The sequence below is a fragment of the Oryzias latipes genome, chromosome 3 (genome assembly GCF_002234675.1).
Source record: "Oryzias latipes chromosome 3, ASM223467v1".
NCBI lineage: Eukaryota > Metazoa > Chordata > Actinopteri > Beloniformes > Adrianichthyidae > Oryzias > Oryzias latipes.
This window is the reverse complement of record NC_019861.2, coordinates 25,113,480-25,138,268: the sequence shown is the minus strand read 5'-3', so window position 1 is coordinate 25,138,268 and position 24,789 is coordinate 25,113,480. Positions and strand designations below refer to the sequence as shown.

At 36.2% G+C, this 24,789-nt stretch overlaps 1 protein-coding gene across 1 annotated transcript in view; it reads left to right on the top strand.

Annotated features, from left to right (window-relative positions):
* Nucleotides 1-24,789, top strand: part of ush2a (usherin) — a 190,485-nt gene that overhangs the window by 68,844 nt on the left and 96,852 nt on the right. Inside the window, exons 30-44 of the mRNA XM_023953554.1 lie at nucleotides 1,236-1,366; nucleotides 5,290-5,416; nucleotides 6,414-6,515; nucleotides 7,117-7,305; nucleotides 8,509-8,639; nucleotides 8,724-9,000; nucleotides 9,113-9,337; nucleotides 9,874-9,954; nucleotides 12,191-12,376; nucleotides 14,131-14,268; nucleotides 16,745-16,820; nucleotides 17,163-17,248; nucleotides 17,985-18,144; nucleotides 23,144-23,306; nucleotides 23,385-23,532. Of these exons, the coding sequence (XP_023809322.1) occupies nucleotides 1,236-1,366; nucleotides 5,290-5,416; nucleotides 6,414-6,515; nucleotides 7,117-7,305; nucleotides 8,509-8,639; nucleotides 8,724-9,000; nucleotides 9,113-9,337; nucleotides 9,874-9,954; nucleotides 12,191-12,376; nucleotides 14,131-14,268; nucleotides 16,745-16,820; nucleotides 17,163-17,248; nucleotides 17,985-18,144; nucleotides 23,144-23,306; nucleotides 23,385-23,532 (2,220 nt within the window). The remainder of the gene's footprint in view (nucleotides 1-1,235; nucleotides 1,367-5,289; nucleotides 5,417-6,413; nucleotides 6,516-7,116; nucleotides 7,306-8,508; nucleotides 8,640-8,723; nucleotides 9,001-9,112; nucleotides 9,338-9,873; nucleotides 9,955-12,190; nucleotides 12,377-14,130; nucleotides 14,269-16,744; nucleotides 16,821-17,162; nucleotides 17,249-17,984; nucleotides 18,145-23,143; nucleotides 23,307-23,384; nucleotides 23,533-24,789) is intronic.

The following is a 24,789-nucleotide window of genomic DNA, read 5'->3' as shown; positions in this document are numbered from 1 at the left end:
TGTCTTTTTACAATTGATTTTAGAATGTACAAATGTAAGTCCCTGGCTTTGGGAGATAAAAGAAAGAGATTACAAGCAAAACCTGTTAAAAGAGTGGAAGTATGCCTACCCACTAAACCCAATTTTCAGATGTTCTTGTTTTCCCTGAAGGATCTTAGTGATAAGATTAGCTAAGATCAATGAACCATACCAAAAGTGCAAAAGTAAGATTGAAGAGAAAAAGTAAAAAGTAAATTTTGACTGTGTTATAAAGAGCTGGTGAGCATGTTTGGAAATCTATTCCAGTCCTTTTTTTTCATTTAGATGTTTCTGTTTTTTGCTTTTTGTTTTTTCAATTGTGTTATTGGCTTAAATAATGTCATATTTCATAAATTTTATACTGTGAATTTAGCTGTCACTACAAATGTGCCCCTCCCCCTTTGTAGATCATGTTTATTAAAACAATATTCAATAAAAAATAATGTGTATCTAAATAAAATCAATAGTAAAATTACTAAATATACTTCTGCTTTCGATAATTTAAGATTTAAAGAAATAACATGGATTAATTGGAAACCACAACTCGAGTTGTTACCTAAAGAGCAGCTGTGAAAATGCTTTCATACTTTTCAAAAGCCATTGGTGCCATGATGAAAGAGACTTTTAGGTCAAATAATTAATCTTGGGTCTGATAAAATTAAAAAAGAATGTAAAACCTAAAAACTTAATTATTTAACTTAGTATCTACAGCTATTATGACCAACTCTGAATTGTTTTTGATCTCTTAATTGCTAAAATCTGATGGTTGCTTAAAACAGCCAAGGAACTAACCTTTGAATTTATTTTATATATCTGCATTTCATTCTAGTTTACTTTTTGCCAACAGAATCAAAAATAAAATAATTATATTAATAAAAGGTTGTTATTTTATAATCTTTTATTTTAAATATAAAATTACTATTTATTATAAATATAAAACTCATATATTACAATTACTCCGATTTTTTTCACATTTTTTATCTGCTTAGTTATTGAAAGAACTCAAATTAACCTAGTGGTATTTATTTATATTTTTAAACATTTCTAGTTTGAAGAGAAAAAAAAGACGTCTCATTAGACTTGATACCATAATTCTACTTGTAAAAGTTCTGATGCAGTTTTGTTTTGGTTGTAATCTAAAGACAATTCTGAAGAACTAAACTTCTCATTTCCTCTGTCTCCTCACATGTCTGCTCCTGGTCTTACTTCACATTAAGGAATTCAGATGAGCTTCAAGACTCGATCTCCGGATGGCCTCCTGCTTTGTGCCTTTTCTCCGGGAGACCAGGAAGAGTTTCTGGCAGTCCAGTTAAAAAATGGACGCCCCTACTTCTTGTTTGATCCCCAGGTATTTTATTTTAAGCAAGTTATGTATGTATTGGAAGTTGAAAAAAATCAGAGTCTTTTTGGCAAAGTGTAAAACCCTGGTCTTATTGTATATTATCCTATTGATTTGAATAAGTAGAAAAGGAACCATAAACAAAAACTTGAATAGAGGGATTATTAATTAATTTTTTAAATAGTTTACAGGTTTTTTTTGCTGAGTAGCATGTAGAAACGTGTCCAATTTTTAAGCAACATGTGGACTAGCTTTTGTTTTTTTTTGTTCTTTTATTCCACTTACTTTCTCAAATTCACTTATTTTTTTTCTTTCTGTTCAATCCAATACACTCTGTCATTTTCTTTATTTTCTCTTTCTATCTTCCCGTCTCTCCTATTTTCTCGCTCACTCGCTCTCATCTAGTAAATGTGATCTGTAGCCCCTCATTGGTTTCTGTCAGGGAGACACAGAGAGGGGAAAAACTTTGAAAGTGTGTCAACGTTTGAATTGGACTGCAATTAACTCATTCCCTGCAGTCACCACGCGTGAATACCAATTGCAAGCTAATTAAGCTCTGCACCCTTGCACTCACACTCGCAGACACACACACACACACACACACAGCCTTACACACGTATCCACATGCTTTCATACTTACTGAGCCCTGCTTCCCTAATCCATCCATACAGATACATGCGGAAGGGTTAAAGAGTCAACGACTTTGATGATGAAAGCCACAATAGGAGACAATTACACATACTTCTATGAGGCCACCAACTAATTACTTACTAAAGCCAGCAAGCACATACTCAAGATCTTTATCACATTATAATCCAGTTTTATCAAAACACTTCATAAAAATGTAAGGATGCAAAGTGTCTCCAAGTGCAGGTTGTATATCAGTAAACAGATCAGCACTGAGTTCCGGTCCTGATGTGTGATGGCCTGTGGCCATGTGATTTGGATGTGTGATGGAAGCGTGTGTGTGTCTTTACCAATCGGGCTAATTCTTTTGTTTAGGCTAGTTTGGGATAATTAAGAGTGGGAGTGGTGTCACGGCTTATTAGTGTTCCCCTAGATACATATAGCTGGGCCCATTACTTCCCCTATTAGCCTGTTGAGCTAGCCTAATGGGATTACCAGAGCAGGGGGGGTAATTTAGCATGCACAGGACAGGGATGCGCTTTTAAATATGTACACATTTAAGATGCCACACACACGCATCTATTCAAAGTTGAGGATGAACTTATTCTCCAGTGTTCAGGTTGTTAAATGATGAAGTGTGTCATAAACGTGAACTAGTGATATTTTGTCTTTTCACAACCAAATTTTTTTCTATTAATTTAAATCATGTCCTGTTCACGACTTGATTGTTAATGATTGTAAAATAATGTTCAAAATTTAGAAAACTATTCTTAAGTCTCAGCTCAGAAAGGGAGAGGTGTTATTAGATCGTCATCAGATGAAAAATTGTATCAGATCCTACGTATGCAGGACAGACTCGATCCAAATGTGCAGACTCATCCACAGAAAGTGATTGGTAAAAAAATCAATCATGTGAATCTTTACCTTCTATACTTAAAGTGTTATCCAGTAAATGTAGGGGACAATTTGGGTTTTGTCTCATGTCTGCATGGTCGAAACATCTGATCAAAGCTGTGGTTCCAACAAGTCATTTGACTTCGAATCAGTTTAGAGGAAGTCTTGCAAATCATCAGGTATCACAGTATCATTTATGGGATTTTAAATTAGCAGGCACATTTGAGGCAGTGATGCTCATTTTCAAAACTAAAGTCCTTTTGGTATCCAAAAAAAACCCAAAACAATGACTTGGATTTGGCTGTAAAATCCCCTAAGTGCCATCCCATTCTGTATTGACTATAACTTGTACTTTTCACACTTTCTCACCCTTTTACATCACATTTCTGTTTTGACATTCTGTTAAAATAAAAACAAATTTTTACCTGACAGTGAGGAAGACGACTGGCACCCCTTGTACAGTTGTCATTAAAGTGGCATCTGTGAGGTTTTTTAATCAATCAGGAGAAATGTGTGGGGAAAATTCACTGTGTACAACAGTGTGTACAACAAGCCATTCTTTTTTGTTTATCACCACAGTATTACCTTTGTCCAGTTACCTGTACAGCTTCTATCTGTTTGCTTAGTTTAACAGAGGTGAAAATGATGAGTGGCTGGGTATTTTCACGTATATTTTTAGCTCCATTTTGAAAAAAAAACAGAGGCCCCTAACAATGACGATAAATTATTAAGAATTTGTTTAATTTAAATATTTCAAGTGGGGGGGGGGGTAAACAGACTGTAAATATAAATTGAAAATTGCATCAGATATTACAATCAGAAACAAAAGCAAGAAATGTGGCACACAGATGAGAAGCAGAGTTTAGAATAAAGTAATCAAGTAATGGGGTACTCTAAAATTTGAACATAACTAAAGGTAGAAGTCCTAGTTTTATGATGATTTGCAAAATATTTTTGCCTATTTTTGTTTTACTTTAGTTATTTATCCCAGAGTATATTCAAGTGTTCAGTGTTCGGTCCTTCTTTGTCTTGTTGTCCCCTTTTCTCTCTTCGTGTGTTTCATAGGATAGGTTTGTTATGCTTAAGTTTAAAGGTTCTTGCCTCATCTCTTGCATTTTTTGGTTTATCTGACAAGTTTGGCAAATAAAAGAAGTTGAAAATTGGGATGCGCAGTGGCGTTGTTGTTAGCGCTCTCATCTGAAAGCTAGAAGGCTCTGATTTGAATCCCAGCTGGGCCTTTCTGTGGGGGGTTCGCATGACCTCTTTGGGCATGCATGGGTTATCTCCGACCCCTTCAGCCTCCTCCCACAGCCCAAATATATGCCTCTTAGGTCATTTGATGATTCCAAATAGTCCCTTGGTGTGAATGTCAGTGTGTGATTGTGTGGCCTTGCGACAGACTCTCAAGTATCTTGTTGAAAATGTGTCCTGATTAAACATCTTTAAATGCAATAAAACACTCCCTTTAACAGTTCCACACAATATATAAAGCTTAGAACAAGAAGATGGGATGCTATCTGTTTACTACATAACACAAGGTCATTCAGACACTTTTGTTTAGGGTACCAACCTTGTTTGAAAGCTTTTGTTTGGCGGCATCCAACTGAATGAGTTGAAGGATGAAGTTTATGTGTGTGAATGTGTGCTGGTAATTGTGTGTGTCTGAAAATCTGCCTTAAATCATGCTGAATATTAAAAGAAATAAAAATAAATTAGTTTGCCAAGAGTGACCGGTGGAGGGGTGTTCACTGCTGGACACACATCAGTCTCAATAATCCCTCTCAAAGTGTAAGCCTTACATTCTCATAAAGAATCAAACCAGCAACATTTGAAAAGGATACTTATCTGGTTCAAGGTCATCATTTAAGTCAGGAGTTTATTGCTTCTTTGCTTTTGTTTTTATTTTCCCTTGAAATAAATTTCTTAAACAGGTTCATTTTTTGTAGGAGGAGAAGAAAGTTGCAGTTAAAATATCAGTTTGATGTACTCTGTCATGCACACATCTATCAAGCACTTTATTTAATCTTATCTAAATGTGTGTGGGGGGGTATACATTATATATGATACTCTTCTATTACCACAATTTCTAAATTCTGAACATAATGATCTGATTTTCATAAACAGCAAAAATCTTGGAGTAACACTTTGATTGCCATTTGTCCGTTTTCATGTCCCTTTCAGGGTTTTATCTGTGTGCATTGTTTTTATTTCTTTATTTTATTGGTTATTAAAACTTCAAAAAATGTTATTAGAAACCTGTTATTACACTTAGATGTTAAAAATGGACTGGCTTTGTGTAAAAGTTGTTTTTTAACTGCTGTAAAATACAAAAAAAAAAAAAGAGAGCGCATTATTGCATCTCTTGATTTAATAGGTGTTGTGTGTGGACATGCATGTGTCTGTGTGTGTAGGGCTCAGCAGTGGCTGTGAGTGTAAACAATGATGGAGGTCACAACTACAATGATGGACAGTGGCACACCATCGCAGCAGTGAGGCGAGGGGCCGTGGGAACAATCGTTCTAGACGATCAATACAGCGGTAACTCTTTTTATATTTATACTAACTGCTCTGTGTGCCTGTCTTTTGTGTGGTGGTGTGAAGAAAAACTGTTGAATAGGTTGTACATTTAAAATGAAAAGAATAAATGCAGAGTCTTAGGCTCTGAGTCGTCTGAAAGTTATCAGCCTGCATTTTTCCATTATCCTCTGTTTTCACAGTGCCTAGAAGGCTGCATTTTTTTCTCCATTTTCTTTGAATTATCCTGTGAACATCACAAAAGGTTATTGAAAATCACACTGCCGAGCCAGAATTTTTGAATTCTTTTTCGTGTGTAATTTTACTAAACAGCAGGGTCTGGTACACACATTTGTACAAAAATTGTTCTAAAAATGTATTATGGCATTTATGTAAAAAATGTTGATTTTTAACCAAAAATATGTCACTTTTCACCGTTTTTTTATCACTAAAGATAAACTTTTGATATCATTTATGCCCCCCCTTGAGTCAAGCTCTTTACTCGTACAAGATTCAACTTGCAGAAAGGGGGGTCAAGGACGGGGCTACTAATGTCTGCACAAACGGCCACACACATATTGAGGAGAACCGAGGGTTCAGATAAACATGAAATTTGGCTTTTTAAGACATTTAGGTTGTGGGATTTTGATCAAAAACTTTGTAATCATAATTAAAACACCACTGGGAACGTTTTTTTATAAATAGAAATTGTCATAGGGCGACTTTAAGGTCACAAATGACAAAAATACATGTGTTTTAGTACAATCCTACAGTGGTTAATTTGTGTCCTGTATGTATTATGGCAACCTTTTCCGAAAAGTTTTGATGACAGCATTTGCCCTGCTCAGTAATGGATCAGCAGTGATCCATTACTTTACCTCTGTTTTTTACTGTTTTTTCCTGACTCTTCCCTTGTATATTTTTCGTCTGTTTATCCTCATGCACATTTTACCTCTCAAATGCCTTTTGTGATTTAATACTAAAGCTTTTTCTTTGTTATTCTGCACTTGACTCAAACCAGGAAGTGCATCAGCTTCCAGTGGCAGTACCATCATTGGTGAGAATATGGGAGTGTTCATTGGTGGGCTCCCTAAAGATTTTGCTCTTTTGAGGGAGGATTCAGGTAAGTGTGAACTTTAAAAACAAGATGATTGTTCTACTTTTCTGTCTTCACAATGTAAACTCTGATCTTTACATGATAAACAAGGTGCACACAGTTTAGAAGTGAATTATAAGTTAATTTAGAAAATAAATTTCATGCATGCAAAAAAAAAATCTTTGCAAATATTACTGATGCCAAATTAAAAAAAATATAAATCATGTACTTGACTGAAACCAACAGTCAAGGTCGGTTTCAGGATTATTGCTTTATGTCTTGTTTCCCTGGCTTAGGTAGAAGTGTTGTGGAAAATGATGCATCTGGTCTGCAAAACAGCTGTTTCTTTTTTTTAATCTCCCTTTCCCTTTGAGGGCAGACATTATAAAATAAAAGATGTAACCAGTTTAAACTCTCACAAGTCAAAAATGGGGCATGTACCCCATAAAAAATTAAAGATAAGCTTTCATTAAAGGCACCAACCATCATGTGCAACCTTTTTTATGTGGCTTTCAACAATAAAAGCTCTCAATAAGAGTCATCATATAAAAATATCTTGACAGTAAGGATTGAGTGAAAAACAAAACCTGCTGACAATTCTGGTTTTTCCTCTTGTACGTCTCACTAGGAGATGCCCAGCTTGTGCGACAGGGTTTTTCTGGCTGCCTCAGAGATGTGAATTTAAAGATGACTGACAACCCCTCAGAGGAATGGCAGTCCCTCGACTGGACAAAAGCCACAGAGAAAGTGGCAGTGTATGAAATCTGGGAGGGATGTCCCTCTGAAACTGTGGATGGAGCCTATTTTCTGGGTCATGGTAGGATCATTTTTACTGCTTCTTGTGCTAAACGTGGGCGCTTTTTTGCTCATAATAAAAATTTTAAGGTATTCCAGTGAATTGTCTGGGATGTGTCTTTTTTTTTTTTTTTTTCTGGGATGTGTCTTAATCACAACACTATGGAGAAACATTGCAGCTGCTCCCAATTGTAATAAAGTCCCACTTCAATCATCATTTGATCTAGTTTAAAAGAATTCCCAGTGGTCTTTTAATTATGATTATATCTGATATTATGATTTTATGATATTATATTATTATATTATTATTATTTTAGGCAAAATCAAAAATCCTATGCCATTTTCTAGGACATAATTTCTGCAGAGTGGCAGTATGTCATTAGAAATTTACCTCTGAGTTGTGGGCAGGACCCAGGTGTGGTATAAACCTTTCCACGCTTCCCATCATCCCTTTGTTAACACTCTCTTCCGCTAGCTTATGGCCACTCACAGCCCCAACCTAACATTACGGGTGCAACAAAAATGGCAAACAATATTGGAATTTTCCAGCTGTGCAGTTTTAAGCCAGACAATAGCTCAGACAAGGGAAAGGAAGACGTACATAGATCTTTGTGTGTGCAAGTGGATGCTTCAGAATGGAGCAGAGCAAGAAACTTGTAGCCCGATGATTGTAGCACCTACAGTATGTCACATCTACAAGCTTTTTCTAACAGGATTTTTTCATGTGCTCTTGATTAACTGATTTGAATAAAGAAATACTCAGAAATGCAATTTTAAGCTTCATTTTCCTTATGTCCTCCGTCGTGAGAGAAATGCCACAAGAACCTATTAAAAACACCAAAAATGTGATTTTTTTTTTTTGGACTGGGTCTTTAAGAACTTTGTTCAGTCAAAATTTGTGAATCAATAGTAATGTACAGTTAAGACTTCTTATCTCAATAAAATGTGTGGTTTTCTTTTGATTTGGATTCAGATTGCTTACATTTTAGTAAAAATGACAAGATAAGTAGGCTCATTTTAAGGTAGGTGCTTTTAGTAGTGTGCTTTTTTTTAAACCCTTTTCCACCATTTTCTGTAAAACTTCTGCTTATTTCATTTCTTGGTTTTTACTTGAAAACTTTAAAAAATCAGTTAAAATAACATCTTGGGCACGCGTTAAGATTTTGAGATATTCTGTGAACAAAATGTGAACTGAAACTCCAGTAATGTTCCCAATGCTTTTCAGGCTACTTGGAGTTGAGCCCTCACATTTTCAGTGGTGGACAAGATTTTGAGATTTCCATGGAACTCAGGACCGACCAACTCAACGCACTTTTACTTTTCACTCACCATACACAGTCTGAAGACTACATGCTTGTAAGAGCAGCTTAACATTCACATTTTCATCCTAAAAGCCCTTTTATTCCTATAATATCCTGTTTCACAACATGTCTTCATCAGGTGGAGCTAAACTCTGGTCTCCTGTCCTTCACTCTTGCCTCCAATGGCCATGCGACAGAACTCAGTATGTGGGTGGGGCTTAGTTACTGTGATGGCGACTGGAAGCAGGTGTCATTGGCCAAAAGGGGGTCAGTCATCTCCGCTGCAGTTGATGACTGGGAAGAGGAAATAAAGGGAGTTGAAGGTGCAAGACTGAGGGTTGATTCACCATTTTATTTGGGGGGGGTTCCAACAGAGCTTGTACATTCTGCACTGAAAGACCATAGTTACAAACAAGGTGGGATATAAGTAGAGAAGATATGAATGCATTGCACATTGTCATCTTTCTGTATAATATTATCTTTGTTTAACATTTCATTTTCCCTGGCTTCTGGGTGGGTTTTTTTTAGGCCTTGGTGGTTGCCTACGTGGTCTTACAATTCGCAGTGATGAAAAAAAACCACATGTCAGTGAAAGAATTCCTCTCTTTGTGGCCTCACGCCGCTCCGTTAGAGTCAATTTGGACGGCTGTCCCACCAGTGAGAGCAGGTTCCACTGCAGAGGAAATGATTCAGTGTTGGTGTACAGCGGCAGGAAGACAGAAGCCATGGACTACAGTCTACAACCTTTCACTGGTAATGCCTGAATACACACATAACAATAGAAAAGATGTATTGTGAGCACTATGGTTGTGATAAGTCAAGGCCCGAAGAAAGAACAAACAAAGAATGCAAAACAAGTCTATAAAACAGCAGGTGAACCACGGCACAGCGAGGGACCACTGTATGTCTTTTTTTTTCTTTTTTTTTTTTAAAAAGGTGAACTCAAACAGCACTGAGTGATTAAAGAGTCAACATGTTTCTTGGTTTTGCTTGTAACTTAAAAAGACTGAGGGATGAAGAGGGTAGAAATGTTTGCAGCACTCTGCAAACTTGCCAATATTGGAAGAAACGGTTATTATGTATGAAAGCTGATTGTGAGATAAGGATGCCGTAAAATCACCATTTACATTACATTTTTTCTTTGAGTATGTTTTTTCAAACATTTTTTTCCCCTATAGCTCTATAAATCTGTGGGGGTTTTGTGTCTCTTTTTCTTCTGTGGGGGTTTTGTGTCTCTTTTTCTTTGCTCCTTTGACTCAACATACAAACAAAGCTGTGTATTCTGTAAGAATACTTGTACAGGTTTGTGGCCCTGGGTGCTGGAGGCTGGACGTCCGGACCATGGCAGCGAGGACGCAGCAAAGGCAAAGGTACCTACCAGATCATTTCTCCCTAGGCAGTTAGTGCTTGCATTATTGAAGATGTTCCTTAATTGTGCAGCCCCCATATTTTCACAAAAATAGGTATCCCATTTTGTTATTTGGTAATGTGTAGCAAACTGAGCATATTTCTTTCCATTCAATTAATGTTTCTTTGTGTTTCTTGATGTTGAAAATAGTTCCTCCTCTTTGATGCTAAAGTGTTTCTGATGTGAAACCTCTTCTTATTCAAAGACATTGATATTACTTGTGCCTGACTGTATGGGAGATTAATAAGGCCTCCATAAAGGGCATCACAGTAAAAAGCTGTTAACCTAGAATGGCCCTAGTGGTCCCTTGTGTAATATAAAGATGCTCGTTAGTAGTGAACGATACACTGGTAGATCCCCGTGCACCAGGCTTTGACCACACAAAGAGAAATGGAAGGGTTAGAGGAAAAGCTAATATCAGAATGAACTGAAGAAGAACGATGAGAAAAGAGGGAAGTATAAGAACAAGTAGGAACTGAAAGAATGCATCAACTCAAAACGGAATAAGATGATGGTGAAGCAAGATGGTTCTAGGATAAAATACAAAAGGCAGTTGCTGAAAGCAAAAAGACAGGTTTAGAAGAAAACACAACAGCTTCCAGGTGTGTAAAACAATTATTTCCTTTCTTAAAACTTAGTCAAATAAGCAAGACTTAAGGCAAGGTAAAAAAATGTTCCTTTTTTTTCTTTTTCAACCCTTGTGCTATCTTGTCGAAATGACCCCACCCATACATTGGCGTGTTATCCCCACCATGACAAAGGTGGATAAAGGTGAAGAGGATTTCATGTAATCCATGGTCCAGATGACCCCACTCCCAACGTTATATACTTTTTATATGTAACGTATATAAGTTATATATATAACGTACACAACATATATATATATATATATATATATATATATATATATATATATATATATATATATATATATGTATTTCTTTCTCTGAACATTATAAAAAAAGATTTTTTAAATAGCACCAGAACATGGGGAGAGAGAGACAAACAAAAGAAAACGAGTTTGATCAATTATTCAGTTTGATTTAATGCTGTGAGAAAGTGAAGATATAAATAAAAGTGTTCAGACTTTTGCGTTCAGGTGAAGTAAAATGAGAAGAAATTATGATTACTAAAAAAACAAAATACCTTCAGATTACTTTAAATTTGCAGTTTTTCTTTTTGTAAAGACCAGGAAGTGATTGAGCCAGAAATCACACAGTCAATAGAATCTGAGTTGCTGTTGGTATCAGAGTTAAAGCAGCAGCAAAGAAAGAGAGTGGCAGATGGCTGTGAAATATAGCCTAGAATGAATGGCTGGCTGTTTTAAATCAGTGCGAGAAAAGTTACAACTCTCATAAATACTATTTATGCTAATGGTGAGGTGTGATTTATGGGGCCTATTAAACTTTAAAGAGATGGGGAATGTATTTTCCTGTAACATCGTGCACTTCTGACCTGTTGTTTATTTTCCTTTTTTTACAAGTATATTTCATATTATTGCTTTTTAATGTATTTCTTTGGACCCTTTCCTTACTCTTATCCAATTTTTGCTTCATGTATCTTAACTTTTCTTTATTTTTACTTTCTTACGTTTCCCAAGCCATTCTTCAAGTGTTTTCCCTTAAAAAAAAAAGAAAAAGTGGGTGCCTGTATCTAATTATTTGTTTTTTCTTAAAAATAATTTTAAAAAAATGACTGACATGGTTAAAGACATAATTAGAGGAAAGGATTTAATTAAACTGTGTCACAAGTTAAAAATCTTTCAAGGTAAAAAAAACAAAAACTTCTTTATGAATTTGAAATGTACACTTTCCTCAAAACAAAGGTTATCTTAAGAAAACTAAGTACTGTTACAAGAAAAATGTTGTTTTGTGTCTTGCAAAAATACTTTTATCAAGAAGGCTTTTCAGTTGCAAATTAATCATAGTTTGAGAAATCATGCCTTAGTGACTAAAATTTTTTAATAAAAATAAGAATTATTGGCAAAACCCTTTTTCTTACCCAACTGGCAAATTTGTTTGCTTATATAAAGAAAATGAGCCAATGGTGTAAGACTTTTTGACCATTTCCTAAATGGGACAGTTGTTACATGTTTAGATTTTAAAAGTAATGGATGTTAATATTTTACTGCTTTGATTTAAAGTATCATCTGAAATATTGTTCCTCTAACAGTTATTTGTCTCACTCGTCTTCCCCAGCACCTATTTCTGTTCCACCTCCAAATGCTGTGGAGAGCATTAATGGTTTCAGTGCCGCTGTAAACTGGTTGCCCCCTACTGATAACAGAGGACCGATTGACAGATATGAACTAAAGGCTTACAATAGGGACAGTCCTGAGGTACTGCCTGTCCAAGCCTCATACCCGGCTGATGGAAATTTCACAGGTAAAACACTAATACTCCGTTCACACCTGTTTTGATTACCTGCCTATTCTTATGCACATCTTTGCCGTTTAACTTGTCATCCGATGTCCAAGTTGTTTGTAAAAAAAAAAACTTTTAGACTGTGTTCTGCTGTACACACCAGCTTTTATTATTTCAATTTCTTATTCAAGATTTGTCAGATCACATGGTTACAAAGAAGTTTGAATCTAATCTGATAATGGAAAGGTTGGCCTTTTATAAAAGATAAAAGTAAATTATTCAGTCATACACGTTTTCTGTGTTTCTTCCAACTTGATAGAACAATATTTTCGGTTGTGGTCAAAAGACAGATTCAGTTTTTTTTATCTCCATTTCTCATACAAACACACTCAATGTCCTAGGAAACCCTGTTAATGTCTCCTTGGCAAATGTCCAGCTTTAAGAGACGGTCTCCATTTGGAATAAGACACTCAGGACTACCCAAATGATGTCATACTCTGGCATCACTCTGTTTCCACTCTCTCTTGCTGTTGTTCACTTTTCGATCTTTCCTCACTTTATCTTTTATGATGAGGGTGATTTCTGCGTCCGCTGCTGCTATTCGTCCCCCTTCCAATCCACTCTGCCATGTCTCCAGGCAAATATGAAGATGAGCTTTGCTGTCTCTCTGTCTCTGTGGCTCTTTCACTCCTCCCCATCCCTACCCCCTCTCTTTGCAAGACATTAACTCTACCGTGATAAGGCGTCTTGTTAATTTATGATGGCCTCGACACCTGACTGCAGAATTACACCAATGGCTAAAAAACACAGAAAGCAAATGAGAGTGTAATGGCAGCAGAGTGGGGCCCTGGCCCCTAATTGAATTAAAAGACATAGGTAACAGTGAGAGAGTAAGAAGCGAGAAAAGTGCCGGGTGATTGGACACAGAAGACAGAAAGTGAAAGGGAGGAGGGGGATGAAGAGAAAAGATGGGATGCAAGAGTGACTTTGGAATTGGAGAGAGGAGTGGAAGAAGCCATGACGCCCAGGACAAAAACATCCCAGAGAGATGACAGAAGCTTTACAATTAGAGTAGACTGCCTCTGTTTGCCAAACACTGCAAGTTTGCTTAGCAACAGCAAAACACAGAAACAAGTAAAACATTAAAAAGACACTTTTGGGCTATCTTAATCATCCTTATGGAAAAGCAGATTTGTGTTTTAAGGGATGCTGTCTTTGTAAATGTATCTTTTTTTTTGTTTTTAGCATTAGATTATTTTATGCCCGGACATGACCAATGTTAATTTACAATGTCTAATTTACAAAAGTGTTACACTCTTACAGGCATGTGCTATACATTTGATCTGTAGAAGATTCATTTTGTCACATGATGTCCCCAGTATACATTTATTTTTTCAAAGCCTGAACAGTCTAGATGCACAGTGCAGGGATATAGAAAGTCAGGAAATTCTGAAACATCTGCAATCCTGTATCATCAGTTTGTGGACGACTTGTCTTCTGATATTAGTCATCCCATCCATCAAATGTTTCAAACAAGAGTTAGTTCATGGTTCCTATTGTCTTCATTTAATCTGCCTTCTAATAACTCCACCATTTGTTCACCACAGTTTTATCTACAAACATTTTTTTTCTTTTTATACACAAATGTGAAAAATTAGCTCAAAAGCCTGTGGAGTTACACAAACTCTTTAGCTACAAATGTATAACTTTTAGTTGTTAAATTGTTTTGTTTGCCTTTTGTTTTCATGCTTTTCTAAAATGTTGCACATTTACAGGTGTTATAACAGGCCTCATTCCATCCACTCAATATATTATTACCGTAAGTGCGTGTGGCCATGACGGCTGCACTGAGAGTCCAATTGACAGTGACGGTGGAAATGATTTGGGATTCAGCCTCACAACTCCAGTGGAAGGTAATTATTAAACACATGCATTGATGCAGTTAAAAACATACATTTTTTTTATCTTTATCCCTTATTAGTTATTGAAATGAAATGAAAAATATTTCTCTTACTTGAGAGTAGTAAGGGGGGAAAAAGTGGGACAGACTAAATTTTTAAATTTAGAAGCGAGATGAAAATCTGATTTTAAAAAAAGACATAGAAGTCCAAATGGGATTTGCTAACAGTTTGATAGCATTCATGAGTGTATTATTGAAGAAATCTTAAAAGCTACAGGAAGCAGCAAAAAAATACTTTGGAAAAAGAAGATTTTTCTTTATGCATTAGTCACCAAATTAATCTGTGTTGAACTAACTAGCCTTGTTGCAGAGATAATGTGACAGCAGGGGTCAGTGCAGAGATTGCAAAAATCAATCTGAAGTCAAAGGGAAAAAACTGATTATTGTATTGATTCTCACTGAGCACAGAGTTAAGACACTGACGCATGTCAAAAAATGTCCAGAAAGAACTTATTCAAAAGTCGTCTTTCCCACATGTGCATTTTGACAAGGCTTATTTTCACCTGAGTTTTAGCACATTTTTCTGGCTAGTCATCACTGGAACAAAGAACCCCCAAATTTAATCCTTTGTGTTCTCAAGTTAAATACAAGCCTTTAATAAGGAATGACATGATAATGATAGTTCTGTGTGGTTCCATGTCATTACCTGCATTAATGGCACTTGTTACCCATTATCTATATAAAAGACACCTGTCCACAACAGGAAACATTCACACTCCAAACTCCACTATGGCCAAGACCAAAGAGCTGTGTAAGGACACCAGAAAAAAATTATTGACCTGCACTAGGCTGGGAAGACTGAATCTGCAATAGGTAAACAGCTTGGTGTGAAGAAATCAACTGTTGGAGCAATTATTAGGAAATGGAAGACATACAGGACCACTGATAATCTACCTCTATCTGGATTTCCCGGAGGATCTCACCCTAGGGAGTCAAAATAATCACAAGAACGGTTACACCTAGTGAATGACAAAGTAAGAAAGGCTACCATCAATAACACAATACCTACTGTAAAGCATGGGGTGGAAACATCATGCTTTGGGGCTGTTTTTCGGCAAAGGGACCAGGACGACTGATCCGTGTAAAGGAAAAAAATGAATGGGGCCATGTATCGTCAGATTTTGTGATAAAACCTCCTTCCATCAGCAAAGGCATTGAAGATGAAAGGTGGAAGGGTCACACTATATATATTTCAGCGTGACAACGATCCCAAATACACTTCCGGGGAAACGAAGGAGTGTCTTCTTCAGAAGCATTTCAAAGTCCTGGAGTGGTCTGGCCAGCCACCATGACCAAGACCAACAAGCTGTCTAAGGACACCAGTAGCATGATAGTAGACCTGAAGAAGACTAGGATGACCCAATTCACAATAAACAAGCAGCTTAGTGAGAAGAGAACAACTGTTGAAGCAATTATTAGAAAATTGAACAAATGAAAGATCCCTGACAATTATCCTCCATCTAGGCCTCCATGCAAGATCTCACCTGGTGAGGAGCTTGAGAACAGTGAGGAAATACCTCCAAACAACAAAGAGGGAACTTATCAATGTCCTGAAGAGCTGAGACCATGGAAACAAATGTTATTAATTGTAAAACACTACGCCATCATGTATTCAAAGCTGGAGCGCTATAAAGGTCTCCCTCCTTAAACCAGGAAATGTCCAGGCCCCTTTTGAGGTTTCCCAAAGAGCATCTAGATGATCCAGAGGAGGATTGGTTGAATGTCTTAAGGTTAGATGAGACCAAAATGGAACTCTGGTATAAACGTCACTCGCCATGATTGGAGGGGGAAGAATGTTCTGTTTGATCCATAGAACACCATACCTACAGTTAGGCATGGAAGTGGGAACATCATGATTTGTGTTGCTTTTCTTTTACACTTTTTTTCTGACAACTCGTGTGACTATCTATGTATGGTGAGATCTTGAATAAATCCTATCAGTGAGAGCATTGAGGATGAAACCTGTTTGGATCTTCCAGTCAAGCTTCATCTGAAATACATTGCCTGAGCAACTAAGGAGTGGCTGCATAAAAGCCATTTCAAGTTTCTAGAGTGGCACAGCCAGTCTCCAGATTTCAATTCAACAAAGAATCTGTGTAAAACCCGTGTTTTGAAACAACCGTCCCAAAATATCACAGCACTTGAGAAGATCTGCATTGAGGAATGGACCAACATAGTAGCTACAGTGTGTGCCAACCAGGATTACATTACAAAGTATTGATGAACTTTTGTTCTTGAATAAAAACTTATTTTAGCACCATTATATCATATACTATTTTGTCTGCCATTGGTTATTAAATTAAACTAATAATAAAGTGCTAAATGTAAAAAAAAAGCAAAAAAAAATACAATCATTTTAGGAAAATGCATTCTTTGACTTGGATACTTGCTTATTTATTTGTTTGTATGATTTTTTTTTCTTTTTTTAGCTCCAGAAGCAGTTTCTTCTCCATCAGCAGTTTCATCTCCTTCAGCTCTTTTTGTAATTTGGGAACCTCCAGGAAGGTGAGGTTTTATCTAACCAGTTTATTTCTGCTCTCCAACTTCCATAGATGAACCCAGTCCTTGTCTACAGTACACATTTGGAGAATGTATATGCGAATGATGTATTAATCCAAATTTCAAACAATATTTGTAATGCCTTTTTATTAAAATTAGAAGAAATGTCTTCAAATTTATTTAGTTGAGATACAAATTTGTAAAAAAACAAATCATAAATATTGTTGTTTAACATAACAAAATAATTTCTATGAATATTAATAGATCAAACATTGCATCTCTCAATAAAAAATAGATTCATATTTAATTAAAAATCAACATGATCTCTATTTCACTTTTTTCCAATAGGCCTAATGGAGAAATTACAGAGTACCTCCTTTATCACAATGACCAAATGGTGTACAGAGGGAAAAACAGACACCATAACATCACTGGTAAAGAGGGGAGAGTGCGATATTTGTGTGTCTGTCCGTACAAGCGCAGGAGTGTGTGTTTGCTGTGGAGCTATGGGGCCTTGGAGTAAAGAGATGGGGAAACTGTGGAAAAGCAAAAGTGAGTGAGGGATTAGCATTTGAAAGAGGAAAGAGTGTCTCAGTCCACACATAGGGAATAGCACTTTGAAAAAGAAGGCTAAACACACACACATTAAAAATGAAGCAGCAGAGAAACAAAGGAGACTAAAAAGTGACACACACATACATATAATGTGCTTTGAAAGCTTCTACTAAAGAGACCTAAAGAAGGTATGAAACACATGTCACACAATCGAGACTGGAGCGCTGCTCATAAATATACATTTACATTCAAATTGTGCATAGACTCATGATATACAGGAAATTAACACACACTTGAAAGTCATTAGGCACAATATTTAAATGAGATAATTATTGACAAATGGTGAACATGTGTGTGTGTTTGTGAGTTCATAAAGGCATGAGAACACGTGCTAATTTTGTTCTACAGCATTTTAAGCTCAGATTGACTGAATTGTGAGAGGACTAATTATTAGTAACAGTTTTTGTAATAACATTTAAACTGTCTTTTATAAATAAAATAAAACAAAATTAAGCAGTCATCACAGCAGACAAAAGTCAGACATTTTAAGGAAAATAACAAGTTTACGTTATTGAGGATTGTTGTAACTTTCAGATCATTTGTTTGCTTTCTAAGGACTTGGTGTGTACTCCACCCACTTCTTGGTACTGAGTGCGTGCACTTCTATGGGTTGTACAAACAGTTCCCAAGTTACAGCTCTGACCTCTCAGCTTCCTCCTGGACCTTTGCATGCACCAACTCTAACCCCACTGGACTCTCGGACCATATTTGTTGAGTAAGTAGATCCAAAGACATATAGCATTAACCAAAGGTCCACAACAGTTTTGGGATATTTTCAGCAAATATTTAGATTAGATTAGATTAGATTAGATTAGATTAGATTAGATTAGATTAGATTAGATTAGATTAGATTAGATTAGATTAGATTAGATTCAACTTTATTGTCACTGCACATGTAGGTACAAGGCAACGAAATGCAGTTAGCATCTAACCAGAAGTGCAATAAGCAGTAAGTACAGAATAAAGTTCTATAGTATGTACAATAACTATACAGGTTAGTATTATGGACATAATTTACAGATATTAATACTATAAGCACGATATACAGATAGGTGTACTATGAATATACTATACAGATGGGCTATGTAAAAGGGTATGAACACTATAGGCAGAACTATGAACATAATTTACAGTATTGCAATGGACAGTAAAGTGCATAGAAAATATTACAATGTGCAGATGGATTATACAGTGTTCCTGGATGAACAGACAGTAGTGCAAGTAATAACAAGTTACTGTTTTTGCTTGTTGTGAATAAATAAATGATTCAGAGTGTTGAAGAGGGGGGGGAGGAGTCTATGGTGGTGTGGGGGGGTGTTTTAGGGGTGTCAGAGGGAAGAGTTCAGCAAGGAGACAGCTTTAGGGAAAAAGCTGTTCCTGAATCTTGTGGTCCTTGTCCGGAGGCTCCTGAAACGCCTCCCGGAGGGGAGGAGGTTAAACAGTCCGTGGTCAGGGTGAGAGGAGTCCTTGAGAATGCTGCGAGCTCGACGTAGACAGCGTTTCCTCTGGATGTCCTCATGAGCAGGAAGTGGTGTCCCTGTGATGCGCTGGGCTGTGTTCACCACCCTCTGCAGTGCCTTGCGGTCAGCCACTGAGCAGTTCCCATACCAGACTGAGATGCAACTCGTTAGGATGCTCTCGATCGCACACCGGTAGAAGTTCACCAGGATGGATGAAGACAGCTGGTTCTTCTTCAGTGTCCTGAGGAAGAAAAGGCACTTGACTAGGCTGGAGGTGTTTGTGGCCCAGGACAGGTCCTCCGAGATGGTGGTTCCCAGGAACTTGAAGCTGGAAACACGTTCAACAACCATCCCGTTAATGCGGATGGGGTCATGGGTGCTTCCATTCTTCTTCCTGAAGTCCACAATGAGCTCCTTGGTCTTGTTGGTGTTGAGGAGCAGGTTATTGTCAGCGCACCATGTGGCCAGGTGCTGTACCTCTTCCCTGTAGGCAGTCTCATTGTTGTCACTGATGAGGCCAATCACCAATGAGGCCAATTTATATTAAAATGTAATTATTGGTTTCAGCCAACAGTATCTGCTGATAATTTGCACTGATACAGTTGTGGTTTAACACATCAGTGTCTGGCATGTCCACTGTGTTTTGGCAACCTGTCAATTTTCTGCCTCTTCCACTATTTCTACACACCTTTGAAGCTTTGAGACATTTGTGTAAAGCTTGGTAACAGAGCACATGTGCAGCAAGTAAAAACTAAACCTAATATGTTTGTTGATTGTGTGAAAAAGAAAAAAGAAATAAAGAATAACATATATATTTCACTAAAAATTATTCACTTCTGTCAAATAGCGGTATCTAAATGCATTATGGGTAAAATGAATACAGTTTTAAATTTTTTAACCACGGTACTTAAACCTGATGTGACAGACATGGAGAACCTAAAACTTGAAAGCAGAATATGACAACTAACAAATAAAACATATTTGAAATCAAACAAAGGGCGTAGTCCTGACAACTTCACCTGCTTCTGTTTCCCCGAACTTTCTCAACATTTACCAAAAGCCCAAATTCATGGTGGATTTAATCAATTAATAGACTAAAAAGCTCAGTCTGATGGAGCTACTTGGATGAGTTGCAAATTACTTTAAGAAGAGCAGACAGATGCCCTGGCTCAACTTCAAGACGGATGGATGAGAATCTTCATCGACACAATCCGCTACATCTGCCTTTCACAACACTTCTATAGTGCCAAAAGCAGGAATGGATTCAGCTGTTTGATGCACAGTAAAAAGTCAGGTGCAAAAAAGATATTTTATCCTTTAAAAACGCTTTTTTAAATGATGAATTATGGTTAATTTTGAGTGTTAAGTGGATTGAATTCAGTTAAATTAACTGAACTTCCTTCTTTTTTTACTGCTGATCTGTTTTCTTTTTTTAAAGGTGAATACAGGACATTTATTTAAGTTGGTTTTTCTAAAGGTTTCACATCAGTAGAAGTTTCAGGAATGCTTGAAAGTCACTAGAAAAACAGTTTATTAAAGTTGCTTTTCACAAGTGCTGTGTAGGCAAAATACAAAGACAGTGATGGAGAGACAGTGATCTTCTGTGGCTGTGTTTACCATGCAAAATATTCCCAAGTGTTTGACCTTTAACCTTCTGAAGGAGGCATCAATGAAGACGGATAACAGCCCCGTTTCTATCAAATGTATGTAGAAGTGTTTGTGTAATTCATTGTCTTGTCACTTCACTGCAGATGCTGAACTTGATACGCATTCATATATTTATATATATATATATATATATATATTTGTGTGTGTATATATATATATATATACATATATACATATATATATATATATATATATATATATATATATATATATATATATATATATATACATATATACATACATATATATATATATGTATATATACATATACACATATATATATATGTATATATACATATATACATATATATATATATGTATATATACATATATATATATATATATATATATATATATATATGTATATATACATATATATATATATATATATATATATATATATATATATATATATATATATATATATATATATATATATATATATATATATGTATGTAATTACCCATTTCCACGAAAAATAAAAGCATAATAGTTTACAGAGCAGCTTTGATGAAAGCTCAAAGAAGTTTATGTTTTTGAAAGCCAACAGTTGTCTGAGGTTGGTGTTAAGAAGTGGGAGCTTGCTTGATTTGGACATTTCAGTGATGCAATGAAAACAAAGATTTTTGTGGTATAAAAGTTTAAACATGCCCACCTTCTGATTGATGGTTGATACTGTGATAAAAATAAAGCATGGATTGTGACAAGGTCTAAAAAAGAAACATTGATGCTTTTGAACTACAACTTACCAGGTGTGGGAAGGCTGTTTATTGCCTTGTTAGCACATTGGTAATAGGCAGAGGTTGAGAGATTATACTTGGTCAATATTACTCCTCTGCGATTGTGAGAAAAGCTGAAAAGGTATAGATGGGGCACAACTATGAAAGAATTAGAAGACCAACAAAAGAGCAAGTGGAAAATTAAGTACAAGGATGCATCAAGAAAGTACACAGAAAATAGATGAAGATGCATAAAGTGCCAGGGTGAGAGATTGTGAGAAAATTTCAGAAAGGCTGCAGGTTGCACAGAGAGCACGGCCAAGATTTATCCCCTGCTCTAACCTAACACTTTCTGAATGAAACATATTTGTAAACAAACAAGCCGATATAGAAACTCTGAAATCCCATTTCTGTCAAGCTTACCACATTGCATTATTAGACCAGAGACTGAGAATTTTGCACCTACTGGGCTAACCTAAAGGTCTTTTTTTCCATATATGTTAGTATTTGTGCAATAAATTATACATGGCACTAATTTTACTGTTTTGTGTCATACACCAAAACTGTCAGAGACTGTCAACAAGACGTCAAGCCTGTATCACACAGGGTGAAGACATTAATAAATTACCTAAAAATATTACTTATCTTTGTGTCGAGCGGAAAGCCTGCAGGTGCTTCTGTTGGAAAGTAATTGGAACTGCATAAAAATCAACATATAAATAAAAACATACTAATTAAAGCATACTGCGGTTTTTAAAAATCTGAGAAAAATGTTTAATGCTTCCTTTTATTTTATCCCCTCAAAGCAGGGGTCTGCAACCTGAGTCTTCAGACAAGAGCCACATGTGGCTCCCTTATTTCTCTGTTGTGGCTCTTCAGCTCAGAAGAAAAACGCAGACAATTTGAAAAAATAATGGGTTTGCAGCTCTGGTTAATGTGTTTTAGGCAATTAAGTTTTGTCCCTCCTGTTTAGGTTTTTAACATGTTGGATGACTATTAGGGCAAAAATGTTAAAATACTGTCAGATTGGTGTGTCTTTAGAATAAAATTCTCATTTGTATCTTCTGCTGCACAACAAATTAAGTCTTAAAAGATGAAAAAAAAAAGTTAATAAAAGGAGATAAAGAATTAAGGTGCACAAAAACTACAACAGAAAATGCCATGTTTGGCTTTCTTGTATTTTTAATTCAAGTAAATATGCTGCAGCAGGAGGATCTCATGTAACACGTGTATTTTATTTTGAAAGGAACTTGGATGTGCTGCTGTCAAAAGGGAAAAAAAAAGGAACATTGTTATAAAGAAATATAAGACTGTTATAATTAGAATATTACAGTTGTTTAAAAACTATTTTTTAATTGAATGGGTCGATGGCCACAAAAACATAAAGTGTATTTTTCTAAACATTCAAGTGTGAAAATGTGTAATAAGAACAAAAAATGGCAAAAGATTAACAAAGGTTTTGCCTTTAATGATGAAAGCTGTATAAAATAGTAAAATAAGACTTGAGTGAACAGTCATAAAAACCTTTAACCGTTTTGGCTCCCTCTGTTTATAGCGGTTGTAGGTTTAGAAAAAAATACTATTTATACAAAATGTTAAAATGTTACATCATCATCGTGTTCATTCCTCCTGCTCACTATCATTCCAAATCTCTTAATAGACCCATTATTCGTGTTCTGCAGAGATGTCCTTTTGGTGACCATCTACATATATCGTTTTACTTAGATCTTCGTTGAAAAGTCAGTTTATTAGAGATTCAAAAACGGGTCAATCTAAAAGGGAAAATCTTTAGCAAAATGCCAAGTTTTATTAATTGCATTGGGGTAAATCTGATGTCAGTCTCTGCTTACTTTTCTTGCGCTTGCAGGTGGTTGCGTCCGTCGCAGATAAATGGCGTTTTGGAGTTCTATTCAATCTTCCTTTCACAAGATGGTGCAGAGCCACTGCTGGCCTACAACAGCACTGCAATTGTAGAAGACCACACACTCCGAAACTTAACTCCTGGGACATTCTATGCCATTACAGTAGCTGTGAGTCAACTTGATCCCCAAAATGTTGCTTTTATGTTATTACAGTGTTACACTAAAGTCTGTTTCTGTGCTTGGAAGGCTTGTACAGGTGGGGGGTGCACATTAAGCCCCCCGAGCCATGCTCAGACTGAGGAGAGCAGCCCTGAAAATGTTCCTGCACCCCTGGTCACCCCTTTGTCCCCACATGCCCTCAACGTCAGCTGGAGTCCCCCTCACACTCCAAATGGTAACAGTCAGCAGCTAAACAGACACGCAACACTTACAACAAACAGGGGTTTCATGTTTAAAGTTGCATTTCAACTGATACGCAATATAAAACATCTTCCCATTCCAATGTCTTTTTTCCTTGAACTTTTTTACATTTTTTGTATTTCTTGAATTCATTTAAATGCTTTTTGTAACAAAGACATAATTTTTCTTTCAAATGTATGCATAAATAAAGATAACAGAAAACTAGTACTGTCTGTGTCAAGGGAGATGAGCGGAAGTTTGAAGGAGGCGAAGCCAAAAAAAACAAAATAGTAACAAAGGTTCTAAAAGATTTTGGTATTAGTGACTCATAAAGCCAAGTAAAGAAAACCGATTAAAAGAAGACACCGTTTTAGCTTGAAGTAACAGATCTCAGTTGTGAGACGACGGCTCTTCATTCAGCTCCTTTAAGTGGGTGAAAAGTGCTCCCTTTTGACTGAACAGAGAACTGCACCCTGCAGGTACTTCCATTTACAGTGACAGACACTCTCACTTTGGTGTGCAGAGATTAAAAATTCACTGTAATAGAATTTTAAGGATAATTTCTGGAGAATAAAGAGAGTAGTTTTGCAGCTTACTTCAAAGATGCATTCTTATCATAAGGAGAGCATCGTCAGCTGTGAAGTGTTTTGGTTAAAGGGAGCAGATAGTTGATATGACCAGTCGACATGCTGGAAAGGATTCAAAGTTTATGTAACACAAAAAGAAAAGAAGAGCTGCATTTTCTTTCCCTCTGAACATATTTTCTCGCTTTTTCATGTCTAACAAAACCAGCAGTGCATATAAAAAGTTGACTTAAATCACAATTTTAAGGGGTTGTTACTTAGCTCTGAATAAAGTTGAATTTAAAATTGAATATAGAGACTAAAACCAGTCAGGCAGAGCACAACCTGTTCTGTTAAATGTTATTTACATCTGTACTGTTTTCACATTGTTTCATCAGTATTATATAATGCTGCCTGCATTATGAACTAGTTAAGAATCAAAACTTACTTTTTAAGTGCAATCACAATCTTTTTATGTCCACTGAGGAAATGTGTGTTGTGTTTTAAAGAAAACTCTTGATATTTCAGAAAAGGTGGACATAGGAAAATATACTCCACCAACTCTTTGCTTACAGTATTGCAAGTTTAAGCGTTCCTAATCTTAAAAACGATACAAATAATCTACATCAAGAGGTATAATTAAAATGTTTAAAAAAATTCTAACTATTTTGATATGTTAGCCTGATTTG